Below are 25,247 nucleotides of genomic sequence, written 5' to 3'. Positions count from 1 at the left end.
TCCGTGTTCTCATGAGCGTTAATTTTTTTTTGTTGCACTCTTATAATTGGTGAAAGCTTCAACTACAAGAGCTCCTACATATTCATTGGCCATCTTTGGTTACATGTTCCTTACTTTACAAAATACACATTTTATACTCAGGACATATTGAATGTTCAGAATATACAAGCCATGAATACTTTTTTAACCAGCTTATTTGGAATCGTAGGATACGCTTACCAGCTTTTGGAAATTTATATGCGAAGAAGATGGTATGCATAGATTATTCAATAAAGCATTCCTGAATTTATTACATACACTTTTATTAATGTACAAACAGACATCTAGGTTTCTGCAGCACTTCACAGATTCAGACTGAAATGCGTTTTCATTCTCAGTAAGCTTAACATGTGTGGCCTTGGTTTCTTCAATGGAATGGCTTGCATTTGTTGAATGGTCACCACTTTCAATTCTCCCTCTCTTAAAAAAAAAGGTCTTGTGTTTTTATATTTAACCTCTTCATAGTTTTAAATTGTATTTTCATGGATTTTTACTAAGATGATTAGATCCCTTGCATATTACATACAGTACTGTATTTTATTTATTTGTACTTCCTACAATGATAGGCTGTCTAAATCTGTCAAAATATACCATAACACTTGAATATTGAATGTATGTGTAACCACAAAGAGTTTTCTGGAGTTAATCCTTCTCGTTTGCAGTACTGTAGAGCTGATTTCTAACAATTTGGACGGAGCCTTTTATGGCCAAGACGGCTAAATCACAGTATAGATTCTTAGGAATGCCCACACTTTTGAAAAATTGAAAAATTCAACTAAGAATTTTTATATGGTCCCTCTTGCTCCAATGAAAAGTCCTCCAACCCTTATACAGGAGATCATGTATGATTCTTTGAAGTAGCTGACGGTTGGTTCATATATGGCTCGCTTCTCCGCATCTACCTCTGCTGACTGACTGACTTGAGTCAACCTTACATCTAATGGTGGGGTCCAGAATATATGCAAAGTCTTTTTCTCGGTCAATTGCAATTATATCTATTCTCTGGTAGCTTCCACCATCAGCAACACATGGCACCTCTTCATGTACCTCGTAACCTTTCTGGGAGAATGCTGCTGCGATTCTAGATGTAATTCTGTTGTGCCTAACATTCCTAAGCATGTCCCCCCCCATGGACATGAACCAAGAACATGAACTAGGGTTTCAGACTCACTGCAGTGTCTGCAGTGGACTCCATCTCAGCTACGTCCAGGGAGGGCCTATACAGGAGCCACATTGTATTGCATTTTCAGTGCGTCTTTCCACTCTGATCCGGAGAGTCCATTTAGGGTGTCGATCCATCGGTTAGCCGGTGTGTATTCCTAATATATGATGGCTCCCTTACTGCGAGTTCTCAATGCACACCATTTGCTATACTCCTTTTTCCTTGGTATTTCTCTTAATTTCCTTGCGCTAAGTTCTTCGAGTTGGGAGTTCTGCATTTCTTTGGTCAAGTTTCTGGACGCACAGGTTCCTCTCTTCTACCAGATTGCACAATTATGTTACGTATTCATTACAAGCCTTCTCTAGTAAGTGACAGATGTTAAGATGTTGAAGTGGTGCCTTCCATTCTGCCTCCCCTTAATTTTTCTTGTAAAGTGTAGAGAGCTGTCTGGCGTGTCTGCAGGTAATGGAAGAATTTCTTTGATTGTACTTCTCACGATCTTGTCGACATGAATTAAGAAGGACTGCAGAAGTTTAGTGGTATTAATGATCTGCAGAGGATATATAAGAGTGGGCCATATGAACTGATTTATAACCAAGAACTTTTGGTCTGCTTTTAACAGAGGACTCTTTGCTAAATTGTCGAGATTGCATTTTAGGTGATTTATAACTCTTTGCTGATTGAAAATTATTTTGTTGTGAAAGCTGACTTCCAGACATTGAATATTTTCTTCCAGGTCAAGGTGTTGAATAGTAAAAATGCTATTTTCAATTACCAAAGGGCATTAAGAAAGCCTTCCCTTTATGGTATTTATAGCCACTGATTTTGATGGATTTAGCTGAAGCCCGATTTCTCTGAACACCTCGTTGGCCATGCCAGTTAGTACAGTGGCGTGTTCTTGGCTATTATAATGGTGTCATCTGCAAACCCTATGCAAGTTAGATTCTGAAGTCCTGGAACAAGCTGATAACCATACTCAAGAGCAGACCAACTCTTCTGAAAGTTCATCCTATGTGAAGTCCTTAGCTAAGTTGTATATAGCTGGTGAAAGTGGCGCACCTTGCATAACTCCTCTTCTAAGTTGGATCGATGCAGACCGTTTCTCATTTGCTCTATAACAGTCGAGTTACCTGTTTGTAACTGAACTATTATTTGCTTTAGTTTGGATGGTAATTCTAGATGGTCTAATGTTTTCTCAATATGGAGATGGCCTAACATATCAAACGCCTTAGTGATGTCGAGACATACTGTGGTCACATCATCTTTTCTTAATTTTGCATTTCTTAATATACTGTCCAGAATTGTTACATTCGTATATGTCCCAAGACAAGAAGAGGAACCTCGCTGATTTCTGTGGAAACTGATGTAGCTCTGCAATCTTAAATCCAGTATTCTCTCAGAAATTCTTCTTAGTATCAAACAAATTGTTATTGGCATCCAGTTTCTAATGTCTGTTTCATTGCCACCTTTGTGGATCAATATGGTTCTAGCCTTATGAAGGCATGGAGGAACATAGCTTGTTAATGACATACGAGTAAAAATCGGTGCTAAGATTGACAAAACCTTTTAACTTTTAACTGCTCTCATTAGTAATCGATCAGGACCTGGTGCTGTATCAATCTTAATTGACTTCATTGCTAGTATAACATCCTGTTGGCTGACTGAAGGGTCGTAATGATCATTCGTCAATTGTTCACTGCTGCTAGTAATATGCTCATTATAGCCTCTCCGATTGTTGGCGTTTTTCAGCGAAAACCTTGCCAAAAATTCATCATGTAATTTGTCTTTCATTATTTCACACTGTTTATTGAACCCATTTTGTAAAACAGTATGTCCAGTTTTCCGTCTTTGGTTATACTTTCTGGTATGCATACTTTTCACACCTTTTTCCCCCAATCTTTTGGATGATCTAATAATATTGCTGGAATATTTCTAATTTCTGTTGTTTTCTGAAATTAATCCTGCTTTTCGAGCTTGGTAAAACTTTATAGCTGTATGTTTAGGCCCCGGTAAAAGTGTGATAGATTGTGCTAGGAAATCAGTAAATGCTTCTACCTTCTCACCAAATACAACCATTTCAAGATTCTCCATGAAAGTATTCTGCCATTTCTCCAATTCAGTGTTAAGGGTAGTCATTTGGTTGACGATTTCACTTTGAATCTTAATTGGCAAATCATCATTAGCTTCACTATCATAATTTTAGGGTGTAGCTGGAAGGGAGGGATTGTTAGCTGTCACACAGAGATGGGTGAGCCTTACTAATGTTGATGTTAACTGATCTGAATTGTTTACTGCAAATAGGGCATGGAGTGGTTGGTTTTTCACCTTGAGCTGGTGTTACATCTTGGGATGTTGCTTGAGAATTCTGAAGTGGCACATTATCTTTGATGCAAATATCGCTTGCCATAGTTACATCTAAATAACATCAAAGACTATTAATAACAGTGGAAGGACAATATCTATTTGACTCGCACTTAAGTTGTGACAGTAAGAACTATAGATCCACCAAATATTATATAGTAAAGAGTTTCCATTGCATCAGCTGTGTTTAATAGACATACTTATGGTGAAGAATTTAAATATCTTCATTGGCAAATATATAGACAAACATAACCTCCCTGGCAACCAACACATTCAACATAAGGCTACTCACTAACTAAAAAAAAAGGGTGGGGGAGGGGAGAAGTTGTATATAAATTGTCTGTACTGATCTTACCTTGAGTGCTACTTCTGTTTTAGCTGCTACTGGAGAAAAAAAGGGGAAAAAGTAAACAGAATGGCAGTAATTATTGCAGACTAATACTAGTCTAATCTTCTAATACATTGATTGCACAAAAATGGCCTTCACCCAAGTGAATTAATAGGTGCCTTTCAACTCTAGACTTTTAACTAAACATTTTTTTGCACTCATGACAATTGTGTATCCTATGTTTAAAGTGAAATGGCATATGTTTTTTAAGTTGCCCTTTCACAAGGTATTCTATAGCAAGCAGTATAGCAATTGGTTCCTTACAGCAGCCACCATTCGAAAGCAATGGATGTTTAGTCAGGACTGCAATATTATTCATACTTCATGTTCCTGTGGATGGCGCGTATGGACACTAAACGTACGCAACTCTTGCACCCAGTATATACCACTGCTATTACCCTTGTTGTCCTTCATGTGGGAGTTTGCATGTTGTCCTACTACGACAGGAAGTTTTGAATTGCTGACCTGCGTTTCTAAGACTGTACCGGAAGATGAAGATCCTTCAGTTTGTTTGCTGCTCCAACAAAGCCTGTTCCATTGATGCTACAGGACCTCATCTTGAGATGAACCTACAAGGAGTTGTTTTCATCTTACAACTGTATGTTCTTCTATGATTATTTCATCCTTAGGGCTGGTTTACACGGGTGGAGTAGCGAGGCGAGTAGAGTGGATAGTAGAGCTACTAGCATCGTGTAAACGACTGGGATAGTAGCAAGTAGAGTAGAGTAGAGTGGGTTTCTGCTGTGGTAAAGTAACTCTACAACTATCCTACCCCCTCCACCAGAACCGAGCTCCGAGAGCTGGCGGAGAAGGCCGAGGACGCTCAATTTTTCAGTTGGCGCGTCATTCGCCTATTTCCATGTGTGTACTGACGGTATTCCGCTGAGTAAACTGAGCATTTTTGTGCGTTCATTTGGTGGCAAAATCAAGTGTACGGAAGAAGAAACATGTAAATTTGTAGAACTGACAGTGAAAAAAGAATGTTTATGGAACATAAACAGCATTATTTACAGAAACTAAAATATGAGACGGGCGGTGGAAGAGGACTTGATTACGAAAATGGGTAAAGAGGGTTTTGGTTTTATGAAACTTAAACAGAATTTTTTTTTTTAAATACGATGTACCAACAACCAAGAACCGACAAAAATTCGTAAATCCAAGAAGTCTGGAGGTGGTGGTGCTGCCGACATCTACACTCCCTCTCTTAAGTGGTGTAGTAAAGTATAATTTGCAAGGTAATACTGAAAGCCATCCGCCTCTGTGGTGTGGTTAGTGTGATTAGCTGCCACCCCCGGAGGCCCGGGTTCGGTTCCCGACTCTGCCACGAAATTTGAAAAGTAGTACAAGGGCTGGAACGGGGTCCACTCAGCCTCGGGAGGTCAACTCAGTAGAGGTGGGTTCGATTCCCACCTCAGCCATCCTGGAAGTGGTTTTCCGTGGTTTCCCGCTTCTTCTCCAGGCAAATGCCAAGATGGTATGGTACCTAACTTAAGGCCACGGCCTCTTCCTTGTCTATCCCTTCCAATCTTCCCATCCCCCACCAGGGCCCCTGTTCCGCATAGCAGGTGACACCGCCTGGCCGAGGTACTGGTCATCCTTACCAGTTGTATCCCCCAATCCAATGTCTCATGCTCCAGGACACTGCCCTTGAGGCGGTAGAGGTGGGTCCCTCGCTGAGTCCGAGGGAAAAAGCAACCCTGGAGGGTGAGCAGATTAATAAAGAAAGAAGAATATTAAAAGGCACAACGTAACATTATAGCTCAGTGATATTAAGGGGAGGTGCGCCTTTGGAGGTCAAACAAATGCAGGTGTATTTTCCTATAATGAAGAACAGACCTCCCTCTTTTCAATGGAAGAAGGATTTTAAAAATACCTAAACCTATAATAGTTTCGAAGATGCAACAACAAATATAAACAAGTGTCGGCTGGATTGTCCCTTTAGATGAAGGTTTCTCAAGTTTCAGTGTTACACAGCGTGTTCATCATGTGTCTTGACGTGTTTAAGTTTAGACAATGATGTGTACTTTAATCATATTAATAACATACATAGGGATCTTCTACCTCGTATCACTTGACAATGCCATTAATTTTAAGCAATAACAGTAATGTCCACAACAAATAGAATAATTTTCATATTTTGTTGGGAATATCCAAAATAATTATTGTTTACAGTACAATGTCAGGTCTTGAAACTTAATCTCTACACCTGGACCATACAAGCAACGAACAAACGAATTATATAAATAGATCAGTAATTGGGGTATTTATGGCAAAGAAGCTACTACAAATCAGGCCTGCGCCAGCGTGATTTACAGTGTACTGATGGCTATTATCATTGGCCAAGAACTTCAGAGTCACCTCAAGCTTAAATCTCGGTGTTATTTCATTTCTCATCACTGTGTTGTGTCTTTGAATTTGCGGTGTTATAGCATCTAACAGTGTCTGAAAGTTATCAGGCTTCGATGTCATACACTTCCTGTATTCTTCTTTATACTCTGTCGCAAGTTCTCTCAGAATTAATGTTGATGCCCCGGGTGTTTCTCTCCTAAGCCAGCCTCTTACCGATTCCCTTCTTTCCTCATTTGCTTCTTCTAATGCTTCACTAACCTCTTGCATTATTGTTTACAGTACAATGTCAGGTCTTGAAACTTAATCTCTACACCTGGGCCGTAAATGCAAATGTCTTTAAGCTCTTTATTACGATGTGCTTGCGTCTTGACATGAAGCTACTACTCTACTCTACTGTATGACTCTACTCCCGTATGAACTATACAAGTGGCTACTCTACTATCTACTCTACTCGCCTCGCTACTCTACCCGTGTAAACCAGCCCTTAACGTCTGCAGAATGCTGTGGTTACTCTGACTCCACCAACTCTGATTTGGTTTCTTCTTTCAAGTGTGTCCTTAATGATACAAGTTCATAATTTTCGAATGTTGTACTTGCTGTTTCTTCTAGTCCGACCATATCCTCCTTGATCTCTATTGTCTGGTCCATTCCACATAGCAGTTCAATCGTAGGCCTGAGCTGGATTATTGAATTACTTCCACTGATTTTCTGCTTCAAGTTTGAGCGGGGAGAAAAAAATATATAAAAAATGAATACATATAAAATAATGCCGAATTCATCTAGGTCATTTGAAGTTCTGGTAATCAGGTATGGCTGTTTGACCTACAGAACACGTTCATGGTGTATGCTGGATCCCTTCGCCTATAGCCAAGCGGAGCTAATTGTGTACTGTATAACGGTACAGGCATTTTCCAGTATGAGTTAGCAGCAGCATTTTGGCTTACTTCTTGTTTGAATGTCTTTCGGCAAACATCACGTGGTCAATACAGGTTTCGCTGTTCAACTGGTTGGTTTGCGATTCATTCTAGATCGTGTAAGAAGCTCTTAACACTTGGGGCTCTAAACAACTAGTATGTTCCCTCTGTTTTCACACTATCTGTATACCAGTACACTTGCTACAATCCTCGCATTGATGTGCTAGACCTCTGGTCCACATGGGTTTCGCTGTTCAGGTGGTTGATATGCAGCTTGTTCTTTGAACAGGTTAGAAACTCCATAGTGCTTAGGACACTGAATAATATGCTGTCCATTCCATAATATGAGGATAACCATTAAATAAAATGCTGCTATGCAAAATTGTCAGAAAATATTTAAATAAATATATTCGCCAAACCATTAACTCTTGTTTCACTATGTGAAATAATTGCCTTGTTTATCTTTTGTGGTGCCACTACTCCAGCGCTGGCTTAAATTTCAAACACTCTCACGTTCCACCAGCCTTAATTAGTAATTTTTGTATCTTAGAAAAACTTTGTATTTATTTCACATAATGATCACAAAACATCTTGTGAATTCTCCGTATTTCAGTCATAACTCGCACATGAGAGCACATACTATATCACAACCATCTTGTTCACCCATCCTTCTACTGTATACACATAACGAGCACGAGTAACTACAATAATGGAAGACAGAACTTGATAGACATATATTGATATCGATATAAAACTTCAACATTGTGTATGTTGTAAAGTATCAAGCCAGGAAGCGATTGCCAAATAAGAGGTAATCTCTGATAGAAAGGAGAACCACAAACCACTTTTCCAAGAAAGAATAGAACTTTTAGTTCATGAATATCGTAAAACTCTGGAAATTATATTTTCTCTCTGTATTAATAGCAATATTGTAATATTTGAAATATATTTTGGTGGGGTTGGACCCTTGACCTCCTCCAATGTATGCCCATGGTCAGTAGATAGGTGTGCGAGAAGTGAAATAAAATGTAATTATTTCTGTAAATAAAGTGTAAAGAAATCTATTTCCCAGGAGCTTTTTGATTTCAAACCAGTGATCACTTGTTAAGGAATACCTAATAGGAGGGTACTTCAATGAATAAACTAACAAATTAATTTGTAATATATTTTATATAACAACAGATAATTGACATAATTATGCATTCGTTCATTTTTCACATTCTATGGTACATGTCATTGCAATTAAATGTAACATCATATCTATCTATACAAACCATCATGCCACTGAATGGTAAAATAGGGATGTTCTTATGTGTGTATTTATCTCCCTTTCTTTCATTCACTGGAAGGATGGTTGCTGCATTCTTCCCCAAATCTTATCATTTTTTCATCCATTATATACTTTAAAATTGCGTTAGATATACATAACAGCTACTTACCCAATACATTTTGGAACTTAAATTCCAAAGACTTGGTATAAGCTATCTATTTTATTATGGAACATGAGCTTGTGAAATGAGGTATGTACAAATGTTTTTTTGAAGTTAACTAGGAAGTGGCACCATACATTTATGAACAATAACATTCTTACATAGTGTAACATCTGCTAATAGGCCACCAGGGTATAACTTGTGCAATATCATACAGGAAGTTGAAGGGTTTACATACATAGTATTGTGTGATTTGTGACTCACACAAGAGCATTATCCTCATCAATTAAGATATGCAGTAAGAATAAATATCTCAATGGAATTTACATGTATTAATGTACATTTTTATACTGTATACTGAAACTTATAGTTCAATAGGTAAATGCATCTGATTATACAAAAAAGTGAAGATGTTAGTAAAAATCAGATCTTCATTATCACAATGTAAGGCTGCAGGCAGTGAGCAGAATAAGAGTATTTTTCCAGAAGTCTGAATGGTGGGAGTAAGACTGCAATGGATTCACAGAGTGGCACATCTGAAGTTTCTCGTTTTCTCAGTTTAAGCTTAAAAATAGCTGTTTTAGAAACAAGTATTAGAAAATAGGGTGTCCATCCAAATAACAGGTAATGTGACATGTATGGAGAATTTCATCACTTACACAGCAATTATGGAAGTTTCCAAAGCTTTTCTCCTGTGCCTTTGTAGTCTTCAGTAGATTTGTTAAACTCTTTGTCCTTCTCATTCTATTAAAATACTCTTGAATTAAACTTTTCTTCTTTCAAGAGCACTTGTCCCATCATGCTGTATCTACCAAGAAAATTCTTACGAAAACAGTAACGAGCAGTGCAAGAGTAGACCGTGAGCCTATCTGCTCTGCCTGGATCATGGTCATCCCCATAGCATTATTAAACTTAATTCTTAAAAAGAATTTACTGTCTTAGATCCTAGATGTATCTTAAAAATAAAGTATTGAGTAGTTGGAACTTTATTACAAGTAATGAACTTTATTTCGGTTCTGTATTGACTTTAAATATCTAGGATAAAATTCTAAAAAAATAATTTAACTCTATTAAGTCCACCTATTCAATACAAATTATTTCCATTTAATAAATGGTCTGTCTGAAATGCTACGTAGTAGGACATGTTTTGTCCTAGCCTAGAGTTCACCCATCTTCAGCTTAAAATATACAAGGATGAAAAATAATGTTAATGTCAATACGGATACGAACTATGAAATTTATAAGTTGTAAAATCGATAGCATTACACAGGTTTATGAATTCTTTAACTTGCCACAAGTGCCACCACTCTACTTGTCGCTTGCAGCATGGCCACATCATCATTCTGATGTGGACCACAATGCTAATTTACTTCAATAAATAATTGTTGCCAAAGATTTCATAGTTTCAATCAATATTTCATAATTAGCATAAACCTGTCTTTTGTCTTTTTAAGAATTAGCATTAGAGGAGAAAGAGAAGGGGGAATGTACTGTAAAAATTGGGGAAGAGATCTTGAAATTATGGAGACTTTCAAATGCTTGGGAAAACAGAAATCAGTAAAAAGACACAAGAGATAAATACATTCTACCATACATCTGGAAGAAGAAAATGAGTAATACACAAGATGTATTATTACCCGATACTAACATATATAGCACCTGAACAATGATGAAAAGACAGAAGAGTCCAGGCCTATGCAATGAAATTTAAAAGAAGTATGATAAAAATTACAAGAAAGGACAGAGTATGAAATGAGGATGTCAGAAAGGAAATCAGAAGGCTACCAAAGCAGATGACGGAGGCTAAGATTGAAGGAAGGAGAACAAGAGGTAGACCCAGACTAAGATGGACTTGATCAAGTAAAAGAAGGAACGTGGAAAAATAATATTCAGGTGCTAGATAAAAATGATTTTAAGGAAAAACAGCAAAGTTTAATTAGAATATATGTAATGTCCTAAATAGTCCACCTGGTGGCCACAATCGTTTAGGTGTTATGTCTATATGGTCCGAGTTGGTGGCGGGGAAAAAAATTCACCATCAGGATGTTGGCCGGAAGGATAGTAGAGGTGGTGATATACCATCTCTCCGCCGTGTTCATGTAGAGCGAGGGCATATCGATGCTGTTTATGACAATTCGTCCATCAGATGGAGACATTAAACCTTGAGCAGACCCCTTGGTGTTATTCGATAGGAGTAGGATATGTTCTGACACTGGGTTTCACCCTCATCATCATCTCGCATCCAGACTGCAGGTTGCCTGTGGGTGTCAAACAGAAAGACTTGCACCAGGCAAGCTGGATGTGTCCTTGGACACACCTGGTACTAAAATTCATGTGATAAATAAGCTCTGTTGTAAACCAGAAATAAATTAATTAAAGAAAACTGCAATGTTTTTAAAAATCTCTGAAATGTTACCATGTCAATGGTTTGTATGTATCACAGTGCCTCATTTGTCTCGTGTTGAATGCTTGGTTTATTTGCATATGCCAGATGTCCTAAATGTTTTATTTCTGAAAACATTCTTTTTGACTAATTTCTATAAAGAGCACCTGTAGAATACAATGGAAAAATTTGTGCAGTATTTTATACTGTATCAGCGTTTTGCAGGAAACATGAACATTAAAAATAAATTAAGGGCTGAGGATTAGATAGACGTTGAATTCATCTTCACAGTGTTCCTCCAAAATTCAAGTGATATAAAGAACAGTTTTTCTTTGCAAGCATTAAGGGACATAATGAAAATCTTGATTCATGTATCATTCACTCCTTGCATACCAGCATGGTAAAATGTTGGATAATTCATACAAATGTCTTACTCCTGTCTTAACTCTTACATAAATGATGGACTTCTATTACCAGTAGATGAGAAAATAAAATGCATATTATATAACTTCCTAACTGATGGATAATGACAAATATTTTTAAGAATTATGGTAACTTATTTATTGATCTTACCCTGATATTCTTATTACAGCAGATGTTTCACTGTGGTAATGGTGCTTTTGTCTAACAATTCATTGTCTCATCTGAACACTTTTAACATGGGACTTATAATATTCATTCACCTACTTTAAATGCTAGTAATATATATAAAAACTTAACAGGCTATTGATAGGTAATGTTACATATAATTATTATATGCAGCCTATATTCTGCTTGGGTGAACATAACAGTATAATACACCCTTATTAATAATGCATTTGTTTATGTATATATAATATTCATAATTATCATATCATAGCTTTTGTATCTTACATTCCCCTTACAATCTCATAAAGTACAAAAATATATTCTATATAATACACTGGTTCAGGGTTGGAAACTATCTTTTTGTAACTTTTCATTTTCTTAAATTTTACATTTTATCCACTCCCATTGGCTATACTAACAAACATCAATATTTACTCTCATGTTCTAAGTAGTACACCATAGAGTTATTAGTCTTAACGTCTACAACAACCCTGTTTTCATTATTCTTGAAAATAAAAACTGATTGTTAATTTTTAGTTTGGAACTTCAATCAAAATATTCACTTCTGCTGTCAAAGAACTGTTTATTGAATCTGCTAGTTATGTTCAAAGGATTCGGCTTCTGGTGCAGTCAGATCTTGGGAAGAGTTTTAAATCTTGTTTCAGAACTAAATTCCTTCAATAGGGACAGATTGATACAACAATGATTATAACTCAGCATGAATTTTGTACATACTTCATAGAATGCTCTTCAAGTAATATCTCTCATTCTTTGCCTGTTGCATAGGATTATTTGGCTGGTGGTCTTAAACAGTAGTTATTTCAGTCAGTCTGTTTTGAGAGAATACAAGAAGGTTTGAAACCAATGGAGTCCCTCATTGCTCTGTCTGTTGCTAGAAGTGTGGTACTGGATAAGTCAGGGAATGCATCAATTCTGATACTGAATTATTTCAAAAACATCAAGAAAGAATATGTATGTGAGTAAGGTATTGCAAAATGAACATTATTATTCTTGCTTACAGAAGTTTTACATTTGGTGCCTGAATTATTTCATAAAGAATATTCCTAACTTATATTATCATTCATTAACTTACAAAGAAAGGAAATATCTTGTATAGAAAGCAGATTGTGAAAACAGATTGTTTTTTATTATGGAAGATTAAAAGTTCTATTTTACTCTGAAGTTTGAATTATTTTCTTATTGTCTATCAAAGTTCTATGGTTTGGAGTTACATTGTCTTTAGTGCTGTACTTAATGCAAAATTCCATAACAGAGAGATTTGGTTTTAGGATCTCTGCCTTGAAGGAAGGTGTATGTAGTAATTGATAAAATGGTAAAGATATGACAAACATTTTGAGAATATCTGGAAGAAATATGTTTCTATTGAAAAGTTGTCCAAATCCACATGAAACTTTGCTTAGAGTAGGCCTATACCTTGCATGAATAATTTATAACTGATTATTATTCTCAAAATGGAGAATTAATAACAGTTTGAAATTTTGTCTTCTGATTGTTGTGACAGCAAAATAGTGAAATTCATCATGAAATTTTTCCTCTCATGAAAAAAATTGGGGAAAGAATTGTGACAAGTTAGGATTTGTCACTATCTCATAGAATCTCTTAATAAACTATATTGACCATCGTTCTAACAATAAATATATATGGAAAATCACAGTAATAAAAGTTATATAAAGAGAGAATAATCAGGAAATTTACACGATTGTAACTGCATAGTATAAAAGAATGCTTTTCAATTTCTATTCCATGTAAATCTATGAAGTGATTGGCAAATGAAACAAATATTGCGTTATGTATAAGGCTATTTTTGTAAGAAATCCAATACATCATTTTAAAACTGTTAAGTACACAATATTACAAAATACAAAAAAACATAAAAAATTCTTGTAAAAAACTGGCATAATCTTCAGGTCTTTTCAACTATTTAGTCTTGTTACATAGGCCTAAAAGGAAGAATTTTATCACTAGGGAAACCAATTCCCCTTCAGTAATACTTGCACAACGTTAAAATACATTTGTGCGAAACATATCATCAATGAATATTCAATACTGCTCGACTTTTTAGAGTGCCATAAGCAATATCAACATCTAAAATGTATCATTGCTTCATTACAATAATGATTTTCTTTTCTTATCCTGTAAGATTTGAAAAGGAAGAACAATGTTTGCCTTATTCTGCAGCGAAAGCAACTCGTATTTCACTGTTTTATCTTTCTTTCTTATTTTGTATTCTTGACTTATGAAAGGTCTCACTTTTTATTTTTATTTTTTTTTTACATTGTAAAGTATTTAATTTTCAAGTACTAAATTGTTGTTAACTCATTTACTCTACATGAGAAAATTTGGAATCTCTCTCATCATTTGAAAAATGCATAAAAATATTTTTCTCCACATAATATCTTTTAAAATTAAATCTTAATCAGATGATGTGACTTCTTAACTCTGGGAATACAAAACTTTCTTTCCAGTGTTTGAAATATTTTGAAGCAATATTTTATAGCATTTTTGAGCTGCAGTGCAATTAGTTACCACTGTTAATACTGACAAGGGAAGGGTGCGTACTGGGGAATCGTCGAACTTATGTAAATTTTGCACACCCGTTAAATGAGCCAAAATAATTATTTCGGAAATTAACTCGTGCGACCTACAGAGAGCATTAAAAGTTTCTATGTTTGAATTAGCACGCTCGGCTAGGCAGGCAGTTACTCCATACACTACCCGGAACCTGCACTGTCCAAGAGCTGATTTGAGGCCACACTGACATACGCTTATAGTCATTGTATGGGATAAGTGCTTGTTTGTATAATAGTAATCAACATAGGCAAAGTTACTTTTGCGTTGAAAGGAAAATATGAAACATGTGATATTTAAGCACTTATCCTCACTTTAGTTAGGTGTGGTTGGTATAGAACTGCTTTGTGCTTTCAACATTTCTACCATGAGCATCATTTTTGTAGAAACTGTAAGGAGTAACTTGCTTTCATATGTAACGTCCCTCATCATACTGATTAATCTTTATTTTTGCTATAACAATCTTATTCTGTTGCCTTTTTGACCCATAATGAATGCAGCAATTAAATTATTTCTCTTAATACCACTACATCATTTTCATACAGTGCTACGCAATTACTAACGGAATAGAAAAGAAGATCAGTTGTGCGGTCCCTCGACGCATGAACCCAAAACACGCCGCAGTCCTGCCACACCTAAGCGTGCCAATTCAAACATGCAAACTTTAACACTTTCTGTAGGTCGCATAAATTAATTTCTGAAATAAATGTTTTGACTGTTTGTGTTATTCTTGGCTCGTTTAACGTGTGCAATATTTACGTAAGATTGCAATATATACTTTACGTAAGATACGTGATTCCCCGGTTTGTGCTCTTCCCTTGTCTAAATTCTTAATAATATGATTTTATTATTTGTTTTGAAAACAAACTTATGTTCTTTTAATGAATTGTAGTGTCATATTCTAACATTGTTCAAAATTATGATAGTACTATGCATTATGATTTCTTTCAAACAAGTTCAGTCTGTATGTGTGTGCTCTGTTCTCTCTTATAATTTGATTTCAAATTTACATTAGCCCTTAAAATGTACAATATTGTACATCCATGTGACAGAAAAAAGTTGAAGTAGCGTTACAATTCGGTTGATCCTCTCACTGAGCTCATTTTTCAATAATTTATTGCACAGTTTGCTAGTATTTTTTATCTTAAAGATTTTGCTCAATCAACCATCGTGTAGGTAGTGAATGCTGTTTCATTTTTCCATCTGAACCAAAAGAATACAGATTTCTGGAGTTTATAATCTATAATAAGATGAATTCATCAGCTACAAAGGATGAAATATGAAACCAAAAAATTAGTCATTATGGTGACACAAAACTCCAAATTAAAAAGAGGCTCGGCAAGCTCTCACAGATGCCACTATTGTCCTGTATCAAACTTTGAAATAGAAAAGCCAAATAGTTTATAGTCTGCTTTTTTTAAAAACTGCTTTTAAGTGCAAATTATTTGTATAGCTCATGCCATGATACAATTTGGCCATAACAGTAATAAGATACATGTTTTACAGCAATAAGTAGGTTTTAAAATGGAAAATTTATTTTTGTGATGGGATTTTATTATTATTATTATTATTATTATTATTATTATTATTATTATTATTATTATTATTATTCATTCTGCATCCCAGTTGTCTACTTCTTAATACATGGAGTGATTCATATGTCTTTGAGGTTCATTAAAATTATTTTGTATAGTGTAAGAGAACTGACTGATAGCGTATGTTTTTCTTGGCTATTCTATGTAAATACATGGCACACACAGATATAAAATTTAACATTTAATGAGTTGTATTTTATAAGACTTAGTTAAATGGGGTGAGCTGCAAACATATATTGTGAGCCAGATTCTCAGAAAGTTTTGTTCATTGCAATTCTTAAATAAAAGCAAGTTGTAAAAGAAAAGAGATACGACTTAAGAACTATTGGTTTTTGTGGTATCATTATGAGAAATAGTTTTCACGCTGTTGAAATAATGGTAGTGGTTGAATAGGAGATAAGTCATCTTCATCAAAACTAGGCTCCGTCTTCAGTGGAAGTGTGGCCAAAGCTTTTACTGAAAAATTAGAAAGAAAAATATACATTACTTCATGCACAAATCAAAGAAATTCTGTTTGGCAGGATAACGTACGATAGACATAGGGAAACTGTCTGTTCCAAACTTCTTATCGTATCTACTCCCCTTCAGTCCTTGTTCACCATGAAGCACCGCTCTTTGCAATACTCATAACACAGACTCTGAACTGCTCAATGAGACGACATCAAATGATAGTGGTCATAACAAAACACTTCACCTTGCACTGACATTTGTACCAAGTTATGCACCAACTCTAGCACCTCCTTCCTTTGAGAATTTAGAAATGGTCTTGTTCAAACACCAAATAAAAAATAAATAAAGATGAATTAAATAACTTTGTCTGGGATACAGTAGAATGTAGCAATTATTATTTCTCATGTAATAAAAATAATCTTCCTGGATGTTGTCTTAAATTATTATACATATGATAAAATTCTCTACATTGCTCTTTGTGGTTCAGTGGAGGAACTCCAAATTTATTCTTTTTACAAGCAAAGTACTGTTCTTTGACAGGAATCAATATAAAATCTTAGAGACGCTGATGAGATGTCTATCTTGGCCACTGAAGCTCAACTGGGACAAGAGAGTTAAAATCAATACTTCATTGTGCTACACCAATGTGAAGGAACAGAGTTCTTTATGATAAGGGCTGTGCAAGAGGTGATGTGGTGTTGTGGACAAATCCTCAGAGTGGGAATAGAGGTGGCAGCATATAGCAACTCTTTCTTTGTAGTTTCTGCCCACTTCTCCCGTGTATGGGGAAGTACATAGGCAAAATGTGAGCTTAAACATGCTCGGTAAAAATAGTCAGCTCTCCAATGTAAGGTACATGATGTTGGAAGGTTTTACACACATACACACTAAAAATGCTCAAATCTTCAGTATTCCTTGCTGTGGCATGTGTGATGTGCTACAGAGTGGTCAGAAACAACATGAACCAAGCATATGAGCAGTAGAGAGGGGGTCATACTGATAAATAATTTGAAAAAATAATTCAATATCACGTGCCACTGTCATTTTATCAGCTGTTGACCTTAGCCAATCAGATTGCTCACGGGTTAATTCTAATGAGCTTTGTGAGGTGGTTTTGATAAATGTGCACGTGGCTTAAGGCTGGTTTGAGGGCACCAAGGAAAGAAAAAACTTCGCTCAGGAATAGATTTAAACCCAGACCTCTAGCTGACATGATTGCACCATAGCAAGTGTGCTGCTGTGACACTGGCTGAAATCCACGGTATGTTTGTGTTTGATGCTAATTTCTCGGCATGGCTCTCAAGCCAGCCTTTAGTCTTGTGAAGATTTAGCAACATCGCCTCATAAAGCTAATTTGAATTCACCTGTGAAGCAATCCGATTGGCTAACTTCAGAATCTGATATACCCGGTTCACATTGTTTCCGACCACCCTGTATATCCCAGTAAATCTGTTGTCTCTCTTTTATTCTATTCCTTACAGATTATTAAAGTGGAATAATTCTGACTGACCTTTTTTTTTTTTGCTAGTGGATTTACGTCACTCTGACACAGATAGGTCCTTCTTGTAAACAGCCATGCCAGGGAAAGGAAAGGTAGTAACAACGGACAGCCCAGTGAAGCGCGCCCTACAGGAAGCTCTGAGAGACAAGGAAACACTCGCCACGCTAGCAAACATCATACAAGACCAGGTAGCCAGGGCCGTTATAGACCAACTTAAAGCTACGATAGATTTTAATACGAAAGTAATCGAGGAGATGAGGGAAGCGCTCGAAGCCAGAGACAAGACAATATCAGACCTCAGGGAGCAGCTCGAAACTAAAACCGATGCTCTCGAACAATATCAACGGCGGCAATCACTGCGTGTGTTCGGGGTGCGGGAATCGAGTGGTGAGGACACGGACAAAATTGTCATTGAGCTAGCTGACAGTATTGGAGTACATTTAACGCACGAGGACATAGACAGAAGTCACAGGGTAGGCAAGATGAGTACAGATAAGCCGCGTCCGATAATAGTGAAGTTCGTGTCGTACCGCAAACGGAACGAACTATTCAAATCTAAAAAGAAACTGAAAGGAACGGGCAAAACAATTAGAGAAGACCTCACGTCAATCAGGATGAAACTGTTGCAAGAAACGATCACTAGATTTTCTGTGTCCAATTGTTGGACAATAGACGGTACGATTATTGTGAAACACAATGGTGTGAAATATCGTGTGTCGAGCCGAGCGGAATTGGACAGGATCAAATAAACCGACAGACTGAAACTAACATGGCACTACACATTTTACAGTTTTAACTAACTTAGACACTAGACTTTTAATTACTAGACTATAATTACTATTCAAACTATTACTTTTAGGTTATATCTTCATTAGATTTACATATAATAACTAGGCAAGATAGCGTACAGGTTGGCAACTCAAAGCGAGAGTGCTGAACATGCTTCTATTTTCGGCAAGGTTACTGGTGGTCAGCTGAGCGGAATCTCCGCTCCCATACCTACACAGCCCCCTAGTACTAATCCGCTTACAAATGCTTTTAACAACTTTCCAAATTCCTTACAGGTAGTACATGCTAACGTTCAAAGTCTAATTCCTCACTTCCACGAACTCCGTAACATTATTGCTAATGTCAACCCTCACATCGTCATGAACGGAGAAACCTGGATGAAACCGTGGTTGTCAGATTCTCTTGTCCACCTCGAAAATTATACCTTGATCCGAAATGATCGCACAGGTAAAGCCGGCGGCGGAGTAGCTATGTATGTTAGGAACGACTTAAAATATAAAATAATTTACAAAACAACTAGTGAATACTGCGCAAGGCCCGAGTTCATGTTCATTGAAATTGAGGCTTTAGGTGTAAAGTGCTTACTGAGTGTTGTGTATCGCCCACCAAAGATTGGATACATCACCGACCTTGAAGACATCTTACTTGACCTCCTACCCAGGTATGAGCATGTTTTATTACTAGGAGACCTCAATACTGACATCCTTAACGACAAAATGACTGAGACTAAACAACTAATCAACATATTTAAATCTTGTAACATGACGATTTTGCCACTTAAACCAACACATCACACAGCCACGTCACATACATTACTGGACTTAATTGTGACGAATAACCCTGACAGAGTACTGACCCACGGGCAAATGTCTGCTTGCGGACTATCCAATCACGACTTAATTTATTTAGCTTATTCACTTAAATGCCCCAAGTACAGACCTAAATTAATTACATTCAGAGATATAAAACGTATAAATAACGAAGCCCTATTAGAAGATGCTGCAAACATACCTTGGCATAATGTCCATATTTTAGATAATATAGATGATAAAGTGGAGTTCTTAAACACACAACTGCTAGCTCTCCTTAATAAACACGCGCCAAAACGCACTGCTCGTGTAACACGCCCTGCGGCTCCATGGATGACGCAGGAAATACGAGACTTAATGACAGAGAGAGACAAAGCTTTCAGAAAATTTAAAACTAGCCAAATACCAAACGATTTTGACCTGTACAAGACCCTTCGTAACAGAACCACACAGGCCGTAAGGAATGCTAAAATAAGACACTCACAGAACATTTTGCTAACCCGAAACACGACAACAATCTGGAAAACCGTTAAAAAAATGGGCATAGGCAGAAATAAAATACATACTGCTGACGTTAAAATATCACTAGATGATTTAAACCAATACTTTACTACAAGACCCGTTAACATTGACGAGACAACAAAAGAACAGACGATTAACAAAATTCTACACAATGGCAATACTAACAATGGAGGAGAACAGTTATATTTTTCCCTCGTAACTCCTGCAGAAGTAAGACAAATTGCACGATCAATAAAGACAACTGCGACAGGATGTGACGAGATTGTTCCACAGTTACTGTTAAAAACTCTAGATGTAATCCTACCAACTCTAACCCACATCATAAATACCTCACTGATAACCGGCATATTCCCTTCCCTTTGGAAATATGCAATTGTTCGCCCCCTCCCCAAGACCAACAATCCCGTGGAACCCAAAGACTATCGATCCATTTGCATTTTACCATTTCTGTCCAAAATTTTGGAGAAAATAGTTCACAAACAAATAACCGCATATTTAAATAACAATATGCTTCTTGACAAATACCAATCTGGTTTTAGAAGCAATCATAGCACAACTACTGCACTGCTTAAAGTTACAAACGACATAGGAGTAGCTATGGATAAGGGAGAAGTTACTGTTTTAACTCTTCTAGACCTTAGTAAGGCCTTTGACTGCGTTGACACGGACATACTAATAGCAAAATTACGTGCTCTTAATTTCTCACAAAGCACACTATCCTGGATGTATTCCTATCTCTCTGATCGCCGGCAGTGTGTATCTACAGGTGAAAATTTCTCTTCATGGCAATCTGTAGAGACTGGAATACAACAGGGGTCAGTGCTAGCGCCACTCCTATTTTCGATCTTCATTTCAGGACTAACACAAGTAATTAAACATTGTCAATATCATGTGTACGCAGACGACATACAGATATATACACATGCACATCCTCGTGACTTACCGACTGCAATAAATAATATGAACGACGACCTAGGAAGAATATGTAGGTGGACCGATGACCATGCACTAAAAATCAATGCCCAAAAATCACAGTGTATTCTTTTAGCTACCCAAAAAACCCACGCACGACTTACAGACATCCATACCCACTCAGTAACATTAAGAGGCACTCAGTTACAATTCAAAGACACAGTTAAAAACTTAGGGATGATAATGGATAAAAACCTTAGTTGGAACGATCATGTAACAGGTATATGTCAGCGAGTGTTTTATTCCTTACATTCCCTTAAAAAACTCAGAGATCTACTCCCCCAAAATGTAAGAAAACTGCTTATCCAAAGTATGGTAATGCCAATATTCGACTACTGTGACGTAGTATACAGTAACCTGAATGCCTCACTTTCCATCAAGCTCCAAAAGGCACATAACGCATGCGTTCGATTTATTTCAGATATACCAAAGTTTAGCCATATTTCTCCCGCGTTTGCTAGGCTTTCATGGCTACGCTTAAGAGAGCGACGAAATTTACACACTCTTTCCCTGTTACATCGTATACTGAACCTTAACACACCTGAATACCTTGCCACACAATTCCATTACCTAGCATCACCTTCTAGTATTCCTACCAGATCATCATCCACCGCAGTACTAAGCATTCCCATTCACCGCTCAACTGGCTACAGTAGATCATTTATAGTCGCCGCCAGCCGAATTTGGAATTCCCTACCTGCTGAAATTAGGAGCGTGTCAAACCACCTCCGCTTTAAGAAACTCTGTCAAACCTGGTTAATAAATAATAATGATTTCTTATAACATAGTAGGATTAGATCATAGTTAAGTTTTAGATTAATTAAAACATTTAATTGCTACCTTAAGATATTAAACTGTAGATAATTTAGTGTATATTTAACTCTTCATGTAGGTGTATGTATGGTCGGACAGAATAGCAGGCTTCATAGCCTGAGTCCCGCCATATAAAACAAGACAATAAATAAATAAAAAAAAAGGTCTTATGGCGATGATGGGATAGGAAAGGCCTAGGAGTTGGAAGCGGCCGTGGCCTTGATTAAGGTACAAACCCCAGCATTTGCCTGGTGTGAAAATGGGAAACCACAGAAAACCATCTTCAGGGCTGCCAACAGTGGGATTCGAACCCACTATCTCCCAGATGCAAGCTCACATGATACAGATGTTGACTCCCATAGGGAACCTGAGACAAAGTCTCTAATAGCGCATTGGCACTGCCGGTGGCTCCAAACAGCCTACACAGTGGCCTCCACGGTATGCATTAGCCATGTGTCTTGGTGGGTGTGCTATTTACCAACTGACGAGCCCAATTTAGCACACTGAGGCGAATTGCTGGCAACCAGGAATGAGTTAGCTGGAAAATTTATAATGTCCAATAATGGATCATTTATATTGGTATTGCGTCCCTGACTGCACGGCCAACCCGCCCGGTGACTGACCTATTTAACAATATTTTCTGGAACTTTAGCTGCTGGTAAAAAAAAAAGACTGGGACAGTTTTTCCTGATGATGATATCACAGCCACAAGACCTCCAGTTTTATCTGTAATCTAAACTGAATGAACCAGACATTTCACATGCATTGACTTGGATTTGAACCAAGGCTATTTTGACAAGCAAGCCATTATGGCACAAGGCTATCACGCCTTCATTACTTTATTCAACTTTTTAATGGTATCCCTGATATGTAAGACAAGCGGACTGCACAAATAAAACAGTGGATCAGTTCTGGATTTGTAATATATTAATGTTATTGGTTTGGGAAATACGGTTGTTCCTTAAGCTGTACATGCTTCGAAACAGGCAACAGTCCTGTCAAACCTGTATTAGAATGTCAGAAGATTAATGGAATAAATCCAAAATCTGCTATTAGAAAGCAACAACATGTTACTGGTTTTATGTCCTGCTAACTATTTTATGGATTTTAGAGATGTGAAGGTGCTGGAATTTTATCTTGCATAAGTTATTTTACTTGCTAGTAAACCTACCAACATATGGCTGACATATTTGAGCACCTTTAACACATTGTGGTCGAAGCCTGTACACCATACGGGCAGTGTCATTTACAGCGGAGAACGAAGCCCGCACGATGCACGTTCTCTGGTTTTCATCATCATTGTTATTATGAAACAAACATTCTATGTGCGTTGCTCGACACTGCAGTATAAGATTTGCTTCATATAGTTCTCGAAAAAAAAAAAAAAAAAAAAAATATATATAAATGGCTGTAAACTACAGCTCTTCTTCCTTTCAAACTGTGTCAGAGCTGTGTGGACTCAACAGCAGTATGCATATAATGGCGGCCATGTGTGAACATAGACTGAAGGATAGATTGAACAGATCACACATAATACTTATGTACTAATTATTGCATAGATGTATCTGTTGTACAAACAATTCTGAATGACGTAAAAACCAAATAAACTCAATATCAGCCACATTTTATTAGTTAAAAGGTATTCGTTGAACTTGGAAAAAACCGGGCGAGTTGGCCGTGCGCGAAGAGGCGCGCGGCTGTGAGCTTGCATTACATGTAATAAATATCATTTTTGGTCCGTATTGATGATGTAGATTGAAATAATAACATTAAGTTATTTATTAGACCACCTAATCAATACAAAATCGTCTTGGATGATTTACATAAATTTGTTAGCTAATAGTGGGACATGTTTCGCCTTCTCTGAAGGCATCATCAGCCATAGTCTTAACCTTAAATTAAAAATAAGCGTCTAAATAACATGTAGTGATGAAATGAATTTTAAAATCTTGAAGAGATTTGAAGTAAAATAACATTAAAAATAACAATGATGGTTTGAAAATACAATGTGATGAGATACAATAGTGGAAGTATTAACAAAATTAACCTTAGAAGGCTGCTAAAATAAGTACAATGGAATAAAACAACAGATTGTTATACAACAAGTAGTAAGATTGCATAAAAGTAAAGTTGATAGTAATGGCGGTTATAATTAGACGATGGCGAAAAATCTTATGTAATCAAAGTAAAGAGGAGAGAGTAAAAGTCAAAGTTAGTCGAGAGATCCGAAGTTCATTATGATCTTGAAGATAAAGGATGAAAGTCAGATGCATATGGTGAAGTTGTAGAACACGTTGAGGATATGAAGTTGGTGAATAGAAGTTGAAGAACAGTTTCAAATAGGATCACTATGGACCATCTCAAAATTTGAAGTGATGTTCAAATGTTGTAAATTGTGAGTTTGTAGATATTCTAGTTGAAAAAGCATATACAAGTGGAATCTGTAAATGGAAGCAAGAAACGTAGAGTTAATTGTGTGAAAAGATATTTGAAAAATCTTGAAGTAGAATCGTATGCACTTACCACTTGACGGTGACAAAGATAGCTTGTAATATTATGAGTAAGAAGTATTTGCAACAGTAGACTTCTTGCTACGTGTGTTATAACTGAAGTTTTGTGTTGGAGGGGGATCTGTTTGCGTTGACGTAACTATTAGAGAGGGGCTGCTATTGGTGGGAGGGAAGGAAGAGAGTGTATTACTGCGCGTGTTGTAACGGTGTAAGGCTATTGGAGGGAGCGATGTTCCGGTGGGTGTGGCTATGGGTTTATTTGAATTAGAGGTACTAGCGGTGGGGGGAAGGGAGGGGGGTATATTAGCTGTAGGGGAGGTGGGAACTCTAATTGATGTGAGGTTGAAGATTTTTAAGAATTTGTTGGTGAGGGAAGTTGATTCTCGTAATAAAATAAGAATCTGTTCATACAAGGGGCTTTTTTTATCAATAGTGTCATTTAGATTTTTATCTTTATTAAAATGTTGGTCGAGGAAAATAAATAAGTTTTCATATTCTGTCATGAGTTTGCTTTTATCAACTCTTTTTAGGATATGGAGGTCTTGTTCTATTGTGGTGAATTTATGCCCGGTGTCCCTCATATGGTTGGCCATTGCGGAGAATTTGTTGTGTTTTTGGGCATTGTAATGCTCGGCGTATCTGGTAGAGAAGCTGCGGCCAGTTTGGCCAACATAAGAAAAATTACATGTAGAGCATTTCAATCTGTATATTCCTGATCCAGAGTAACTATTGTCTGTGATGTTGATAGAGTTGTGATTGAAGAATAAATTGCGATTAGTGTTTTTTGTTGTGTAGGCTATTTTTATTTCGTGCTTCATTAATGAATTGGTTATCGGGTAAATGCTATGGTTAGTGAACGTGAATTTAGCGTATTTTGGTTTGACGGGTTTTAATGGAGTTAAATTGGTAGCTAGTTTTAGTTTGGTTTTATTGATGATTTTATCAATCATATTCGTGTTAAATCCATTGAATTTAGCTATTTCCTTGATGAATAGTAATTCTTTCTTTAAATTAGTAGAGGACATAGGGATCTTTAATGCTCTATATATTAAACTGTGATAAGTGGCTTTTTTATGTGAGTTG

At 36.7% G+C, this 25,247-nt stretch overlaps 1 protein-coding gene across 1 annotated transcript in view; it reads right to left on the bottom strand.

The window, feature by feature from the left end:
* Window positions 1–15,924: 15,924 nt before the first annotated feature.
* The window catches only part of kmr (kramer), a 1,412,209-nt gene continuing 1,402,886 nt past the window's right edge, over window positions 15,925–25,247 (bottom strand). The window contains exon 24 of the mRNA XM_068226867.1: window positions 15,925–16,254. Coding sequence (XP_068082968.1) covers window positions 16,142–16,254 — 113 coding nt within the window. The 3' untranslated portion in view covers window positions 15,925–16,141. The remainder of the gene's footprint in view (window positions 16,255–25,247) is intronic.

The sequence above is a fragment of the Anabrus simplex genome, chromosome 3, assembly GCF_040414725.1.
Source record: "Anabrus simplex isolate iqAnaSimp1 chromosome 3, ASM4041472v1, whole genome shotgun sequence".
Lineage (NCBI taxonomy): Eukaryota > Metazoa > Arthropoda > Insecta > Orthoptera > Tettigoniidae > Anabrus > Anabrus simplex.
Note: the sequence above shows the minus strand (reverse complement) of the source record. Positions and strands in the feature narration are given on the sequence as shown.